The sequence below is a fragment of the Truncatella angustata genome (genome assembly GCF_020726525.1).
Source record: "Truncatella angustata strain MPI-SDFR-AT-0073 chromosome Unknown BKA67scaffold_10, whole genome shotgun sequence".
In the NCBI taxonomy this organism is placed as follows: Eukaryota; Fungi; Ascomycota; class Sordariomycetes; order Amphisphaeriales; family Sporocadaceae; genus Truncatella; species Truncatella angustata.
The window spans coordinates 271,062-287,752 of record NW_025763390.1 but is presented as its reverse complement, the minus strand read 5'-3'; the positions used below and the strand labels follow the sequence as shown (position 1 = coordinate 287,752).

General features: G+C 49.2%; 4 protein-coding genes across 4 annotated transcripts; 1 reads left to right on the top strand and 3 right to left on the bottom strand.

The window, feature by feature from the left end:
- Positions 1-1,215: 1,215 nt before the first annotated feature.
- Positions 1,216-3,333, bottom strand: BKA67DRAFT_87654 (uncharacterized protein). The gene is made up of 3 exons (XM_046109509.1): positions 2,893-3,333; positions 2,327-2,840; positions 1,216-2,273 (listed from the first exon to the last, which is right to left on the bottom strand). Exons 1-3 carry the CDS (start codon positions 2,896-2,898, stop codon positions 1,642-1,644), a joined length of 1,152 nt encoding a protein of 383 aa, XP_045952353.1. The 5' UTR covers positions 2,899-3,333; the 3' UTR covers positions 1,216-1,641.
- A 502-nt stretch (positions 3,334-3,835) lies between these two features.
- Positions 3,836-5,292, top strand: BKA67DRAFT_663721 (uncharacterized protein; the record flags this gene model as incomplete). Its single annotated transcript, XM_046108235.1, has 5 exons — positions 3,836-3,913; positions 3,985-4,057; positions 4,113-4,122; positions 4,177-5,069; positions 5,159-5,292. 5 exons carry the CDS (start codon positions 3,836-3,838, stop codon positions 5,290-5,292), a joined length of 1,188 nt encoding a protein of 395 aa, XP_045952352.1.
- A 185-nt stretch (positions 5,293-5,477) lies between these two features.
- On the bottom strand, positions 5,478-7,110 carry BKA67DRAFT_650521 (uncharacterized protein). Its single transcript, XM_046106052.1, has 3 exons — positions 6,666-7,110; positions 6,378-6,598; positions 5,478-6,342 (listed from the first exon to the last, which is right to left on the bottom strand). Exons 1-3 carry the CDS (start codon positions 7,009-7,011, stop codon positions 5,812-5,814), a joined length of 1,098 nt encoding a protein of 365 aa, XP_045952351.1. The 5' UTR covers positions 7,012-7,110; the 3' UTR covers positions 5,478-5,811.
- A 6,937-nt stretch (positions 7,111-14,047) lies between these two features.
- Positions 14,048-16,133, bottom strand: BKA67DRAFT_87288 (family 76 glycoside hydrolase). Its single transcript, XM_046109508.1, has 4 exons — positions 15,827-16,133; positions 15,667-15,771; positions 14,392-15,614; positions 14,048-14,339 (listed from the first exon to the last, which is right to left on the bottom strand). Exons 1-4 carry the CDS (start codon positions 15,924-15,926, stop codon positions 14,325-14,327), a joined length of 1,443 nt encoding a protein of 480 aa, XP_045952350.1. The 5' UTR covers positions 15,927-16,133; the 3' UTR covers positions 14,048-14,324.
- Positions 16,134-16,691: the final 558 nt, after the last annotated feature.

Sequence of the window (16,691 nt, the reverse complement as noted above, 5' to 3'; positions counted from 1 at the left end):
ACGCCTTGAGAGATTCGTCGCCGAGACCCAGGGTGTCCTGCAGCTGCACCTTGAGAGGTTTAGACACCCATTCACTGGAGCGCACCTCGGCGTCCATCACGTCGTAGCAGTCGTTATGCGCGTCGTAATCCACATCTATGTATATGAAGATTGAGTCCGCTAGGCTGTGGCATACGCCTTGGCCATGAGCGACGATTTCATTGATATGGGTACTGCAAGCGGTCTACGTTTAGTTACTTGGTTGGTAATTGTGGAGAAAGCGCTTGCTTTGGTCAGCTTGGAGAACTACGAAACCTAATCATCTTGGTTGTGATACCAATCACTTTGTTATACTGGCCATCCCACTCGAGCCTATAATTGTGACGGTAGGCCTCCCTTGATCCTCTCACAACTGGCTGACGCAGGTCAGGGTTCTCGAGAGGGACTGTGGCTACTCGAGTTACACTCTGAGGTGTTGGATGGAAATATGAGGATGATTTTACTGTGGCAGGTTGACATGGCTCTGGTGGCGACGAAGCCGGTTGTGGTAAACTCTGGGGAGAAGTCGGAAGTCGACTAAGGTATGCTGCATATGGCGCGTCTTTGGCGGCGGGTTTCGGCGCATTATACTGTCTACTTCGCCTTCACCGTCAGGAACCCGAATGCTAGCAATGTCGAGGCGGTGCTGACTTTCTTCCGCTTGGCTGTGCGCACTGGCGGCATGGTCAATTCAACATTTAACCGTACATATCTTAAGCAAAGGTATACATATACATGTAAAGATGTGTTGAACCCTAAAACGAAAATGGTGTCAAATATCTTACGAGTCTCTCTAACTGAAACTTAAGACAGCGGCCGCGTGGCCTAACGTGCTCTGGGCCAATTTCGCGTACCATGATATCTGTAACATGTCCGAGCAAACATCCTTCAAAGAATCTACTCTGCTCCATACACCAACTCATTTTTTCAAAACAAAACCTTTCCTGCCTTCCTCAAAAAAGGCGAATTAGACTTTGAAATTTTTCATACTTAATCCTGAACTTGGTCACCGGCGCCACAAGAGAACCTGACAGATCATATCCTGGCTTTTGTAAAATTATTGCTTGAAATCTGAAAAGTAGACTTTCTGATACGACTTTGTCATCACTGGACTTAAGTTGGCATTGGACAGAATCTAAGTATATTGTGAAAGACACGTCACGTATGGTGGTCAATCATAGTCTATTGATGGGTGTGATTAACCTCTGCTCCACTGAAGGCTACGTACGTGGTTGCCCAGATGGATGCCTGAGGCATCCATTATAGTGAAACACTCACTGACCAACATAGCACGTTTACTAATCGAGCTACATTAGCGTCCAATATAATCACAAATACTTGGTGCGAGCATTAGCCTAACGCCCTCTGGCGCTATTATTTCAGCGACCATTCAGCGTTGTAAGTTGGCACTCAGATCAGAACCACATCACTGAGTATTATGCTGTGCTATTCAATGTTGTTTCTCCTTGCTCCATCTCATGCTAGGGACGTGTCGCATATCAGCCACCGATTCATATAATTGTGAGTAAGTTCGTTAGCTGCTAGACTATCGGTTAACAAGGTTAGATGAGACTACTGTAAAGTTGGTAAGGGTGGGCAAGATTCCGATCAATGGATTTGGATTCATTGATAATCAACATGATGCCCAAATGGGTGACTCTCCCTCATTGGCGCTCCAACCTGTCCCTTCTCGGCCCAGTCACTCATGGCAGTCAAACCAGTGTCCGTCCTTTGCGTTGTCGCCGGGAACGATAAACTTCCGGTCCCGACACTCCCGCTGAAGGTAGTCCGACTGCGCGGGTAGGGAAGCTTGTCTGGAGGATATGCCAGTCGCTCTGATGTCGGCGCCGCCAACCTTCCGTGCATTTTTAACGTTCTGGCATGCGCATTACTGAGGCCAAGCAAACCCGCAGTAACAAGCAATAAGGCCATGAAGATAATACCGCCGACCTGTGTCATATTGCCGCTAAAAGCAGCAACCAGGTATACAATGAGCGTGGCCATGGCTTCTAAATAGCCTTCAATGTGTGTCTTATTGCGGAGCCAGGTAGATGTGGTGATAGACTGCAGGTCATCTGCCATCCCACGCAGACAGACAGATCGACCGTTGCCCAAATCCACGAGATACTGCGTAATCATGTGACTGGCATCCGGATCAGGCGGTATAGGCTGTTTCGGCCTCGAGCGCTGCTTGATGACCCATATGTTCAGAAGACGAGATAGCATAAGAGCCATTAGGAACGCGAGACCGTACCCTGGAGTCGCTCGATCAGCACTGAATAGCCCAGGTATGCTCTTAACGACTTACACTCTCTCAACAGCACAAGGAAGACGACTGCGGTGACCGTAAGCATGGGACTAGCGAGATACAGCACATGCGAGAGCCATCCGTGATCAGAGCTCGAACCATGCCATATGGTCGATCGTTGCCCCTGGGGCTGGCCTCGGCTTGCACGGCGGAAGTAACTCCTTTGCGGAATCATGCCAACGTCCACCGTCACTATCTCGCCTTGCCGGCCAACTGTCTGCAGATAGCGGATGGTCGCAGGATTCGTGATGTTGTATGCAGACATCTTGCCCTGAACGTTCTCGAGGGCCTCGCACTTGGCGGTCTCCTTTCCAAGCGCATCTGCCGCTTGTTGGTAATGGAGGCCAGGGGCCAGCAGCAGTGCGTCAAGCCATGACGCCCCGCCTGTTATTGCTGTGCGTTGGGCAATTGTGCTCAGATCTGCGAGAGCAAGAAGACCGCTTGCCGACAAACTGAAGTTAGGGATGGGGACCTGCGTCCAGTTGGGAAACCCAGATGCGCGCCTGAGTAGAGTCTGTAATATGTATTAGTTGCCGTCGCTTGCAGCCGGGAGAATACTGACTTGCCTCCATGGGGCCACTCTCACCGCCACAGATACCCTGAAGTATCCCTTATAAATAAATCAGATATGCATAAATTCTTACGGTGTACTCTGCTTTACGATATACGGCACCAACTACGGGGGAGCACCACTGGAGCAGAGGCGTCATATATGTATGCTTTACACTCGTCTCAGTCGTTCTGTATGGCCTCTATCGGTGATGTACATATGTAACCACACTGCGGAGTACTTGACCCAACCCCTGCCGGTCTTCCGATCAGCGGGTTGTCAAAGCAACCCAATCAACACCACCAATCGAAAATGCCCTTTTGAACACGAGTTTGGTCACTTGAACACACAAAGACAGAAAGTGTCGTGTCTACGGGGTATTACCACATATTAGCGCTGTGTTGTTGTTGGAAGGTTGGTTGTCTCGGCTAAATCGAATAGCTTCATAAATCCAGGCGACGCTTTGCGTTACCCAAGGCAAGAGTCGCTTGACGTGAAGCTAACCCGTGCGACGAGGATACCAGACCAGGCATCGATTAACTCACAACCCAGTCTCACTGTGTCTCATTTCTTTTCAATCTTGTTTGATTCTTCAAGTTCCAACTAGTCTAGACCAACCGAGCTAACATACTGCGGTTGGACTTGCAAAGCAAAAGCTAGGTTAGACTACAGCAGCACGCCGGAGAGTCTGGGGAGCGGCGTGGACCGAGAGCCTCCAGAATCCAGACATGCTTGCATAAATAGAGGACGCTTATGCCGGGCGATAACGCTACCAAGCCTCAACGCCTTATCAGTGACCCATCAGGGGTCTCACGGGGGGCTCTGACGTGCTGCAGCGGCGGTACTGATGTCTGAAGCAGCATCCCCATGCCACACCATATCAGACACACTGTCACTGCATATCCTGCGAGGCTATACAAAGCTGTAGATGCGACGGAGAGAGAAAACATGATCTCATAATGGCTGTATCAGATCCGACGTATACGGTCTTCATTCGCCTCCCATTTCCCAGGGGAGATTTCGTGGATCCCCCCGCTGTATGCTCATGCTCACCGAAAGACATGCATTGCTCCGCAATCACCGTCGCTGTAGCTAATCATTGTTGTAGGCGAACTGGGACTCGTCCAAAGATGAGGCACTCTGGAACATCGTGTCAGAAGTTTCCAAGACGGACATCGACTGTGAGTATTCGACTCCTATAGGCGTCCTATCCTCACAGCACCTAACGACTCATAGGGAATGAGATGTAAGTTTCTTTTTGTCCATCGCAGATACAAGATTTACCAACCGTCCGCCACAGCGCCACGAGGTTTCGCGTTACCGTCGATTTCCTCCTCCAACAAGTAAACTTCCTCACTGAGAGACACACGTCGCAAGTTCGAGCCCAGCTGCGACGAGCAGCAGCAGCAGCCAAAGGCCCATCCGCACCTTCGTCCGTGCCAGGCCCGGAAATAGCGACTTCGGGAGAAGGAATTCAACGAACGGGCTCGGCTGCCAGTCGAACCAGAGCACCATCATCCCTCTCCATAAGAAAGGACTCCCCTCTTCCACGCGCTGATGGAAGTGGTCCCGGCACACCACGCCGCGCGACCCCGCGGCCGCAAGCTACACGGAAGCTATCTTCCAATGCTGGCTCCGTCTTTGCGACGCGAAACCTCGGAGGCAGTAGCAAGGGTAACGTGAGGTCAGGAGAGACACAGAGGCGGAGACTTTCGTCTCTACCCATCGCCACCGCTGCCGATGAAGTCGAGCCTCATCCCCCCTCCCCTGGGCCGGCTGACACGAGCTCTGCCGCATCGTCGTCGGATGAATCGAGTCCAGCGCAATCCCGCATCATCCGCCGCCCGCCCCGGTTCCAAGCCAACGACGGTATTCCTTCTTATGCCGATGACGATGAAGACGACGAGCCAGCGTTCATGCCCTACAAGCCACAAAACGAGGGCACAAGCAGTGGCCAGCATGATTTGAGTGCTACTCTACGAGGCAACCTTCCCAGGAAGCTGCCCAAGCAGCACGGCAAGATACATCTATCCCAGACCTCAGACTCATCGGCAAGCTCGGCTGCGCCTGTATCCAGGGGCCATTCCGGGGGCAAAGGGGTTCCTGGTGGTCCGTTATCCCCTCGCCGAACTATGGAGCTTGCAGGCAGAAGTCCTATTGGAAAGGGCAAGGGCTATTCGAGAGACAGTGACGGTACGCCGAGCATGGGCAGTAGTTTTAGTGATCTTGATGGCAGGTAATCCGGCTCTGACACGGGAATGTTTGTCGCTAATTGACTATAGATGCCTCTGTCACACAATCAGCACTGGAGGAAGCACTGGCAAGCAGAATGCAAGATGGTGGTATTGGAAGCCGGATGAGTACGATTGGCAATGTTTTCAGAAGTCGCTACCTTCCGAAATCCAATAACCAGTAAGAAGTAAGAGCGAAATATCCGGATGATTCACGAAATGGCTTTGGAGTTATGTTTAAGCATGGTCTGTTTTAAGGCTATGGTCGTATAATGATGTTCAGTTTGATAGGCAAAGAACGCAAGTTTTAACCGAAACGTACTTTGTTTTGCTGTATTTCTCTATCTTGTGAGTGTTCCGATGAGCGTGCCAAATCTGCGTGTTTTGCTTGTTGCGCACACTACTTCTGAGCATGACCTTCACTCTGCGGATATATACAAATCATCGTTCCCATTTTATCATGTTTATGGCCTGTGACGTTCAGCCAGCATTTCCTCTCCACAAAACAAAACACGCAAGCTCCCTCTTTCCATTTCTGTATCTGCAAAACGTGACGAAGGTTTCACTGCAAGTGCGGAGCTTCAGTCATTGCCCACTGGTGCTCGATGCTAGGCATGACTTGTCCGCAGTAGGAACCAGGGAGCTGCGAAAAGGGGCGGGTTCCATACTCCATCTAGGCATCATCATCATCGTCATCCTCGTCTTTACACGTAGTATATCTCGTCGGCGGGCACGTGGCTGAGACGCGGGTTCGTGTGGAGGGGGAAGGGCGGGTCGCGGCGGTGGTATTTGTTGCGGTGGGGCAATGCGGACGAGGAGCGGGAAGAGGGCATGTGATGGTGCGTCAGACTGGGAGCTGGACGCGGAGGCGTAGGATCGCCGGCGCGGGTCTCTGTGCCCTCGTTGGTGGCGGCATCGGTGACATCGGAGACATTTGCTGCCGCATGGTTGCCGACCATAGTTGCACCGCTGCTACTGCTGGTGCCGCCGTCGCCAAAGACGCCCATCCCGAGCTCCTGTTCCCTTACGGAAGTTTGGTGGTTCTTGAACCGTTCTTCCGGAGCCGACGCGGGATTTTGGGAGGTATTGGTCATCTCATGGTCTTTACGGCCACTACCATGGTCGCTGTCTTTGTGGGAAGGCAATACCTTCCGCTCAGGCATATCGGAGACGTGGCCTTTTTGGTCGAGTCTTTTCGAGGGGTTGCCCAGAGGCTTCATTTGCTCTTTTGTATCCTATGGAGAAACTCATATCAGCATGACTGACTAACGTGTGAAAGAAGACAGGTGTTGTGATGAGATATGGACTCGGTCAAGAGGAGAAATCGGGGAATGGTGGAGGAAAGATCTCTTGCATGAGCAGCACATATATTCACCTCGTAATTTAACGGCTCATTACCAAGGAACGGCTTGATTGCTGTTGTGACGGTACTGAGGGCTTTGCGCTCCCCCTTTGACAGAGTGTTGTACTGTTTCTGACTCAGGGGTTTTGCTGGGATAGTGAGCCTGTTTAGCTCTCTCACGATGGGAGAGGCATCCTTCAGTGCTAACAGACATACTCTCAGCCTGGCGTGGAATAATCGTAGGCGTGGCGGAAAGAGGTGGCATGTCCCAACGGATCAGTGACACGCTTGGGAGTCTAGGGACTGATGCATTCCCAAGTTGCGTGTTTACGAGTTCAAATGTGGTAGCATGAGCAATAGGCGCCGAGACTTGTGTAGTCTTGTTATAAGTGTTGTCGATCTTGTCAGCCGGCAGCGAATCTTCATTGCTGCCAAGAAGCCGGAGAATCTTCGAGTGCTGTGACTCGTTGATCGCCCCTGCGCCTAGGAGAACCCAAAGACCAGATATGACACGTTCCATGGCGCGCATGGTGCTAGTATCCATCTCCGATACTCTAGACATGTTGAATTACAATCAGACCACAATTTCTAGAAGTTGCCGCTCGCTGTAAAACGATGGTAGGTAGGTAGGTAAGAGCTTTGGCTGGGAGTGAAACGAAACAAATAGAAAGAAGATTATGAACATAGTTCTTGTTCCACGAGCTCACCGTCGATTGAAATCAAAATTAAATGGGTTTATATGATGATTGCTGGGTTGCGGATTTTGTACTCAAATTGAGCATTCGATGCCTCAGTGTTGACGTGGGAAAAGTCGACAAGTTTATCACTTAATAGGTACTCTAAGGTATCGCATGAGATGATTAGGCAGTACAATCCGGGTGTCTGGTAATGGTCTATTATGGAAGTCGGATCCTTTCAGCACCAGCGGTGAGGTAGTGATTGCCCATCAAAGAAGCAAAAGTATATAATATAAGAGCTTATAGTTAAGGTATGTATGATGAACTTGATTACAGTATTTGAGTTTGTCCATGGGTCCTCTCCTGTTAGTCAGAATGGCATTGGATCTGTCAAGCCTTCATTCGATCAAGGTCCCTCGTCCATCTGGCCTTGTTTTGATTATACTCACTATGTCTCGCCGAGGCGCGACTGTACAAATTATTTGTGTCACTACATGTGAATTCGTGATCATGTGCTCATGCCAATCGAGATCAGTAGAACTGATTTCTGGTTTCTTTAAGACGAGGAGTGAGTTAAAGAAACAGAAATTGCTGCTGATATAATGTGTCATACAGGAAATATATAAGCTTTGTGGTATGGAGTATCACATGATCGAAGATAGACTAATATAAGTGTAGTCATTCTTATGTCTCTCACCAGTCATAAAACCAAAGCTTTCTCTCAGTATTACTGGTACCATGCGCAAAACGTGTCATTGTGATTATTCATGTCAATTCCATTGTTTTCTCTGCTCCTAGTTCCCATTGCTGTGATAGTCCTTATGTAATATCATACCTGAGCACTACTTCAAACAACATTCTAAAGATCCATTGAGCTCTTGGTTGTCTCAATTTGAGATGGTTGTCAAGAAAATCCAGTCCATAAATATGATTTGTCTTCATCGAGGTAACCGCTTGTGTGGCCATTGCGACGGGAAAGCTGTGGCCTCTACGCCTCCGGATTTTCATTGTGCATGGAATTTCGTCATGAGACATGGTGAAGGCGACCTGAAGTTGGGTACATTATTTCCATAAGCCACACAGAAGGTACGTCAAGTTTGGACGGGAGTGACTATATCATGGTGGTTACATATCTGTAACACAAGAATGAGTGATGCTTGTTCAGCTCATCTTTGGTAATGGGCTGGTGATGAAATTAGCTTACCGTCACCATCTCTGACGAACTCCGTATCAAATAGCCATAACGGCGGTCGAACGGGTTCCTGAATAAAGAGACCATGACTCCCTTACTGGATACCAGGCTGGGTCATTGTCAGTATTTTTGTCTGCATTGGGTAGTGTATAACCGTTGGCTTTTGAGACAAAACTGCCATCAACAATGATCTCGGCGTCGTCCTTTGCGTTATCCTTCTTTCGCGCTCTCATGAAGAACAGTGCTGAAATTCCGATCACAACGAGCAAGACAGCAGCAAGGATGATGCTAATTTCCATTGTCGATAGGCTGTGCTTTTCATCTGCACCACCACCGTTCTTCTCAGCGTTAGGGACAGAATAGTACGCTGATCCGGGATTGGAAGCAGTATCCTGGTCAACATCGTGGGTGGTTTTTGGTGAGCAAGATCCTTGATCAACCGCTGTCCTAGGAGGGAAGCCCCCATGGTTTGAATGTTCTTTAGTATGAAATGGTAATGGGTGGTGTTTTTTGATCGTCGAAACTGATGCAGAAAATCCTAAACATTATTCCAAACGTGTAGGCAATCATCTGGAATTCCAAAAATGGGAGTAAGTCTTTTGGATTCTCAATTACCTTTGTTTTCTTTTAATCAGATGAAATATGAAAGGTTTATGAGAGGCTTCCAGGTGCTGATACGGATATTTGCAAGCAGAAGTGACAGCATAGTGGCCTCTAACTTTCTGGTCCGACGTGAAGTGAGATTCATTCAAAACTTATTTCGGACACTGACAACTATCACCACACATTACCAACTTTCACTTGGCTGCATCGTTACCTCAAAGAATGGTTGCCATGTTAAGTGCATTAAATCAATTCTTTCATCTCCCCGTCATACCATATCAAACCGTTGGTTGCGTCTTATGATGATACTTGAACTAAGTAAGAGGCTTTTTTGAGAAAACCTCCGCAATAAAAGATATCTCACCCGCTGTATAAGACTATATGAGTGGAAGATATTGCTGCACTCAAGAGGCTTGAGACACATGATGTTCCCCCGACTTAGGAGACTATACGACTGCGATGCTCCTTTTCCTAACTCCCGTCCCGCCCCCTAAGTGACGAGCGACAGGCGGCTTGTTGCATGGCTTGCATCAACCGCAGACAGCCGCATTGGTTCCTAACGGCTAACAGGCTTCTACATCCCACAGTCCTATGTGGCCAATCAATAGAGACATAATTGATAGTGCACAAATCGCCCTGCTGCAATCCTCGCCGCAGATTGCTGGTTGCACAAGCTCCAAGAACGAATACCCAGGCCGATAAGAAGAAAAGTCGTTTTTCCATCTCTTTCAACAGCTAAAATTATTCGGAATGATGGGCAATGTCTTCAATGTTCAAGAACTGATGTCTCTGTGCATCATGAAAATTACGACCCGTCTTTTAGATCTCCGATGGACAAAGACACATCGTTATATGTGCTTGGCTTGCAACGCAGAAAAGCGAGCTGCTTGTGAAGGGAAATCTTATTCTTACTACAGGCCTGAGGGTTTCTTGGGCTCAGGGTTTCAGCAGAGAGACGCCGCCCAACAACTGGAGTCCTAGATGTGACCTCTGCGAGAACTTTCCGTCAGCCTGATACGGGAGAGACTAATCATTGAAGCTGATATCATTCATCATTGAATAAGTGGATAACAGAGATGACAGCCATACTCCTGGCCACAATTTTCGGAGCTATGGTCCGTTGATTGGCGATCAGTGTTGATCCTTTCCTTGCATCTAAGCCTATCAATCGATCCAGAACGAAACTGTGCATCAGAGCATCACACTCCTTCCCAATTGATCCTCGAACCATGAATCACCGGTTAATATGATCCTTCGCATACCGGGATGGCAAGGACTAACGACTGAGCTCCAAGGAAAGCATCTGGTCGACTTCCTCTCTGTCCCAACATTATACATCAACGCTTTCAAGCAATTTCGGTTCTTTGGCCTTTATGTGATCCTTTGTGGCAGTGCTTCTTACCTCTACATGTTTTAATTCAGCTGCGGGCTTCCCAAATCCGCCACTCAGGCGGACCGTATGCTGAGGCTCGGAGAATAACCTCATAATATTGGTTGAGCGTCCTAGTATTGACATTAGTCATGTTTCGATTCAAGGGGAGAGCCAACGAAATAATGAGCCGAGTTGATTTATACCCTGGAAGTCCTAGAGGATGGCCAGGATGAACGGATACCGGCATCACTTCCGACTTCCCCATACCGAACCTTCTCGGTTCTTCCTTCATGCATTAGAATGCGTTGCGGCACATTGTTTCATCATCTAGTCCAGATTCAGCGCTGACGCCACATCTCAGGCGCCCAATAGATGCCTTGAAATCAGTAATGTCAAGAGGTCAGCAATGCCACGAGGTCAGTAATGCCACGAGGCCAGCAATGCCATGAGGTCAGCAATGCCATGAGGTCAGCAGCTTCTAGTCCAACATCCGCTGAAAGTCCCCAGAGCATCAACGTGTTACTTGACAAACTACATTCGGTGGCATTACTGTTGCCTACAGGAACGTGGTGAGTCAAATGGCCCCAAGGAGCATGCCGTCTCCGCCTAAGCCTGGAAGCCAAGCATCGTGCTTTGGCACCTCGACCCATCCGAACTCCGGTGGGCTCCGCAAACCCAGTGGGAAGAGCCAGCTTAGTCAGTGCAGGGTTGTGGATGGATGTGCATGTATGACACAGGGGCAAGGAGAGTGATGATGGCTTTGCGACCAACCAGCGGTCGATATTGAGGCCGCTAGGCAGAGGAGAACCGAGATGGCCAAGAAATTTCGTATTGCCCTATAGGATTTTGAAGGATTGGAACCACTTGCTCGGTACCTGGTTTAACCGTTGATTGGTGGGTCGCTTCGCCGCAGCGTTATTCTCGCATATCACGGTGGTAATATGCAACAACAGGGGCGTTAGCACATGAAAAGGATTATACGCAGCGCGCATTAAGCACCATACGGCTGCCCGAGGCAAACAATTTCACCGGACCGTTCGCGCGATGAACCTTTTGCTCCTTTCAACACTAGTCTAGCTAGACTGAGCCGGCCCTGTCGAATTTGGGGGCCTCGCCAAACAGCCGCGCATGCTTTGCTCAATCGAGCAAGGCGAGCTCAAAATTGTGCTTCTGGCCCAGGGTAGTGATCCTGCAAAATCAAACCAAGAACAGACATCATTTCCACCGCTGCATCGCCCTTTGCCGAGTCACCAACAGTGGCATTACAGGACTCGGTGTTCTGAGAATGAGGACGGAGATGATTGGCTCCCGATGATGAGACGTTTCGGCCGTTCCAAAGATCCCAACCGTCAGCAAGATGGCCGAGACTTACCTACAAATCGAGATGGCTTACTCGGTACAGCAACACAGTGGCGTTGCAAACCGCTGAGTCGATGGCTCACACTAGAAGATCTAAGTTAAGACGTTGCTGTAAGTCACCTGCTAGTTTGGGTCGCTGTGTCGACGATACGCACGTCTAGGCTACATGGAGCATGGTGGATCTTAGCACCGCCCGGCCCGCAACCGATGAGTGCCTTTTGGTGCGGTCTTGTCGTGCTATCGTGCTACAAGGATAGAATCCTACAATCTAATTCTATGCCTGTCCAGTCGAACTCTGCCAGGATCGGGGTTAATCCATCGCTACGACTATTCTTGCTATCCTGAACATGTTGGCGGCGCTGAGGTAGACGTCCCAACAGGTATAAAATGATTGTCCCCCAACCTAGATCGAACATCACGCATAAGCTGGCCAAGTTACCATTCACTACAACTCAAGAAACTCAAAAGATCCACCTTACCGAGAAACAAACCTAATCCTCTGACCCCTTTCCAACACAAATCTATATACGTCATCAACCACCATGAAGATCACTCTCTCCGCACTTCTCGCTCTCGCCTCTATGGCGACTGTCGCCCTTGGCGCTCCAGCCGCCGCGCCCGTTGTCGCTGAGCCAGTTCTGGACTCACGAGGCAGCAACGCCTGCCCTGGGTGCTGAGACACCAGTCAGCTGGGGCTTCACTTTCTTGCCCGCATCGAATTCCGTTTCTATGCATGCCTCTTGCGGCGTGTATAAGTTCCCACCAAGTTGGGGGTCATTGCTCATGGCTCAGCCGAGCGTGGAGGATTTTAGGAACATGGTGATTGAAAGCACGGAGGATTGAGAACTTGCTCCTCTGCTTTTGGGTTTGGGGGTTTTGAAGTGTGTCTGTTTATTGTTAGTCGGAGGACCATATACTGTACATCACCCTCTTCATTGGATCAATTCATGCTGCGCTACAACCAACGCATACTCGTTGAGCTGCGGGAACCCCACGGTCGCATCGATGCATCAGTGCTGATTAACCGTGCATACGTCGTCTCAAATGCTACGAACTATTTACCACCTCGAACTATCGACCGTAGCCCAATATAGTCGTTGAAATAAACTTTGCTGTATATTGCAGCTATGTCGTTGAATGATCTGACCCCATGATATGACACTTGCGCATCTCCCCGTCGAAAATTACTTGCAAACCTCATATGATTTCTCTTTCGAAGACCCGACACTTTGGCACCGCTGCGACGAGATCCGAGTGCGACAAGCGAAACTTTCGTCGCCTATTTCCCATATCCACTAAAAATGCAACAATACATACGTACATACAATCACGACATCATATCATTCGATGTCTAGGTTATATATATATATCTTATAGGCATGCATGGGCTTATAATACAATGTTATCTCCAGTTGTTATTGACTGGGCCACTCGATGCTGGTTTAAACAAATGGGTGCATATGCACAAGGCAGACTTGGAAAGGCTTGCTTCTTCTTTTTCTTCTTTTCTCTCTTCTTTTAACCAGCAGAAAGCTGTTGGCCAACAGCACTAGAACAAGGCCTAATCTGTCCATAAGATCGCCTAACAAATGTTGTCCGGTGTGCTAGTACTCGGTACTGATGGTTAGAAGGACTCTGTGAATACACAAACGCTTGTGTACGGGTATATAAGTTGCATTATCATTCCGTCCAAAATAACACATCGTTTGGAGCAACATCTGTTAGCCGCGAGTGCGCTTGGAATAATGGTTGAAGACCCAGAAAATCTCTTCGGCTGCCTACATGCGGGCAGGCATGAGGATTCCTTGGCATCTGATGCAGAAGGTCCCTAACCCAATCGAGTACACAACCATGCCTGGGGCCCGCAACAGAATTAGCGGTACGTCACGAGGCGGGAGGGTCCGTAATGCTGTTGTTATGAAAACACGACCATGTTCGGATTCACGGAAGATTCACTCAAAATCAATATGTGAGTAAATAGTGAATCCGATGCTAAAGTGCCCTTTCCCCCCCTCCCAGTAAGTACCTTAGAGAGACAGACTACTTTGTGTGAGTTAGCTACATCCATTTTGGTCTTAGGGACCTCGGCTTGGCATCCGTTGTGAAACCTGAAACGCATAATTCTTCTGTACCTAGGTCACATTTGACCTCTCCGACAGATTGGCTCACTGGATCCCAAGTCATGCACGGTCTTTTCATTTCAAATTAGATACCCATAATAATAGGAAATTTCCCCAAAACAAATACTACTACTGCCCTATTCCCAGATGACGCCGCCCTCATGCAAGATATACCAACTAATAGTACGTATCCGTATCCCAATTCAATAAAGCTACATCAAGCAGCAGAAGATCGCTTATCTCTTTTCTGCAGATGATTTTGCCTTCTACCTGGTACCGACACCGGGCGTTCCTTAGCCATTGCCGGCTCGGGCACTTCAGGTATCATACTGGGTCGCGGTGCATGCCCTTCCATGGGTTCATATTGCCATGTCGTATGATTTGGCAGGCAGGATTCGCTCGAGAGGCGGAAGTCTCTTGACTGGCGTGATTCTCTCGGCGAGCGTAGTGCAAAAACGGTTGCTGTGGGCAGGACAGCCTTGCCGCTATTCTCGGAATCGCTTCTCATTATCCCTTTGCCTTTTTCGTCCAATTTCCGCGGCTTGCCACCTTTCACCAGCACGGCAGCTCCGGCGCCTTTAGCGAATGAGGATTGAAATTCGCCCCAGTTCTCACCTACCGATTTGTTTTCATCCGTCATCATAAAAAGGGCTGCGGTCAGCACGGTAGCACAGATGATGACTGTGACAATTATTGCGCCTGCTCGGTCGCCCGTGGTTAGTGGCGCAAACACTATCGAACCTTGAGGGTCTGTCCGTCCAATGTCCGACCCGCCGCCTGTAGGATCGCCAACACTTGTCCCGCCGGTTGAGTTCGTAACAGGAGGTTCGGCATCGTGGATCATGTTGGCGAGAACGATTTCCATAGCGGCCATTTGTTCACCTACTCCAGTCGATCCGTCCCACTGGCCTGAGTTGTTGGCCCATCTCAGCCCGCACATACGACCATTTTCTCCCCCGGTGCATTGCTGCGCAGCGGCTTGTGCCGAGTTCATGAGCAGAGGCTTGATGCGGCCGTAGGTCCAGGGAGCCCATTTCGTAGTCGCAGCCATCCACCTGCTAAGATAAGCCTTGAAGGATCGCTGGTCCAAATTACAGAGTCCAACGCCCTCACAAGCAATTTCGATCATGACAGGCGGACTGCCATTCTCGTCGCTGAAAAAGAAGACATCTGTCCCGTTCAGAAGCCCATCCACTCTCTCGTGCCACATGTCGCGATCGCTGGACAATCCATGCTCGTCAGCGAAGGCGTACATCGCAGCAGCGCCCAGAAGGAATGATCCGGCGTTGTAGGAGAACTGGTAGGGAACGACCTTGGAACAGTTGACTTCGATGTGCGAACCATCGTAAATATGGTAGCTCTCGTCCATGAACTGCACGTTGACCATCCAGTCCCACGTCCGTATGGCCCAATCGGCATACGTGCTGTTGCCGGTGTATAAGGCAAGCCTCGCAGCAATATTGAAGAAGCAGCCTTGAGAGATGGAGTTCTTGTAGTTGTAACCGTTATTCCACTGAAAGATCTGCCACCGAAGACCGCCGTTACATTCCGCATCGTCCCATCGAGCCGCCTGTGTGTTAAAGACTGCTTGCGCTAACGCTAACCATTGAGGTTTTCCTTCGGGCGGATCTGGAAACTTGTACTCTGCTGCAGTCATGACAGCCATACCCCAAAATCCTTGATCGTCGTTTCCCTCTGTCAATGTCTGGTTTGGTGGCATATAATCGTTGTATGGACCGACCTGGAAAAGAAGCGCATCTGTGGTTATCTGATTGTATGTCGTGTCTCCTGTATAATACCAGTAGTCGACTAAAGATCCCATCATGGCGCCGGCCTCCCACCCTGTTCTCTGTTATTTGGGGTTTCACGCATAACGATATGACATATAACTTACAGTAATATGGCTGTGGGAGAAGACCTGGCGTGTTACCCGGTTGGTTGCCATTGTAGAATGTCATCAAGTCAGCAGCCATCTGTTTCGAAACATCTTTGATGGAATCTAACCGACCAATGATGAGCCAGTGATATCGGAAGTATGGAAGTAGTTCACTTACCTGTCGAGTTGACATCCAGATTATATGCACCGTTAACTGCAGAGCCGGCCACCAACAGCGAGATGGCCGTTGAGAGGACCGTATGCCATGACACCCACATTATAGTGGCTGTCTCTTGTGAAGGAAAGGATCAGGACAACGAAGCATGGGAGACAAGGGAAAATGTTTGCAGCTTCGCGGGATATACCATAGCAACAGCTAGGTTAGTAGTAGAATGATTATTATCGCTCATCCAACGCGCGGGATAAATGCGGCTACCACAACCAAAGTGATTGCTTGCTTTTTGCGGGTTATGTATGTCTATTATGGTGAATACTGTAGAGGTGTGACAGCGACAGGGGCAGTGACACCCCGAAGCAATTCATGGGTCGCACTTGGAAACCCGCATTTTATGACCAAAGTATTACGATGATAGTTTTTCCGGGAAGAGGTCTGATGTAAAAGAGTTCAAGGGACCACTGGAAGAGTACGGATGGAAAGGGCTACGAACTAGTCTATGTGAGACTAGACGGCAGCTACCTACTGCTGATGCTGAACGGTGCACGTAAATGCACGTAGTGTAGGAGGGCGAGTAGCTGCCATTCGACGATCATATGCCACCAACGCCGACAAGTGTGACGCAACTTCTTACTACTGGCTGCTAACCACGACGTGCATAAAATAAGCATGATTTCGATGGGGACACCCATATAGGTAAGTATTTGAAAATCCGGGGAATAGAGTTACCGGTAGACAAATCACAGGTTTGAATATGGTCCGAGAATGGAAATAATTGAGGGACCTGTCTACGCATATAGACCCGAATGGAATGGCTGGATTCGAGTGCCCTAATTCCAAGAAAGAAATATCGGCAGACGAGAACTAA

What these genes read in the sequence shown, in the direction of transcription:
- BKA67DRAFT_87654 (XM_046109509.1), bottom strand. An exon ending in CCTTGTGCTGTTGAGAGAGT is followed by an intron (nt 2,274 to 2,326) that starts GTAAGTCGTTAA and finishes GAGCGACTCCAG; the next exon opens with GGTACGGTCTCGCGTTCCTA.
- BKA67DRAFT_650521 (XM_046106052.1), bottom strand. Translation starts at nt 7,011, where the DNA reads ATGTCTAGAGTATCGGAGATGGATACTAGCACCATGCGCGCCATGGAA. An exon ending in TATTCCACGCCAGGCTGAGA is followed by an intron (nt 6,599 to 6,665) that starts GTATGTCTGTTA and finishes TCACTATCCCAG; the next exon opens with CAAAACCCCTGAGTCAGAAA. An exon ending in ACACCTGTCTTCTTTCACAC is followed by an intron (nt 6,343 to 6,377) that starts GTTAGTCAGTCA and finishes GTTTCTCCATAG; the next exon opens with GATACAAAAGAGCAAATGAA.
- BKA67DRAFT_87288 (XM_046109508.1), bottom strand. Translation starts at nt 15,926, where the DNA reads ATGTGGGTGTCATGGCATACGGTCCTCTCAACGGCCATCTCGCTGTTG. An exon ending in TCTGGATGTCAACTCGACAG is followed by an intron (nt 15,772 to 15,826) that starts GTAAGTGAACTA and finishes TTGGTCGGTTAG; the next exon opens with ATTCCATCAAAGATGTTTCG. An exon ending in TCTCCCACAGCCATATTACT is followed by an intron (nt 15,615 to 15,666) that starts GTAAGTTATATG and finishes AACAGAGAACAG; the next exon opens with GGTGGGAGGCCGGCGCCATG.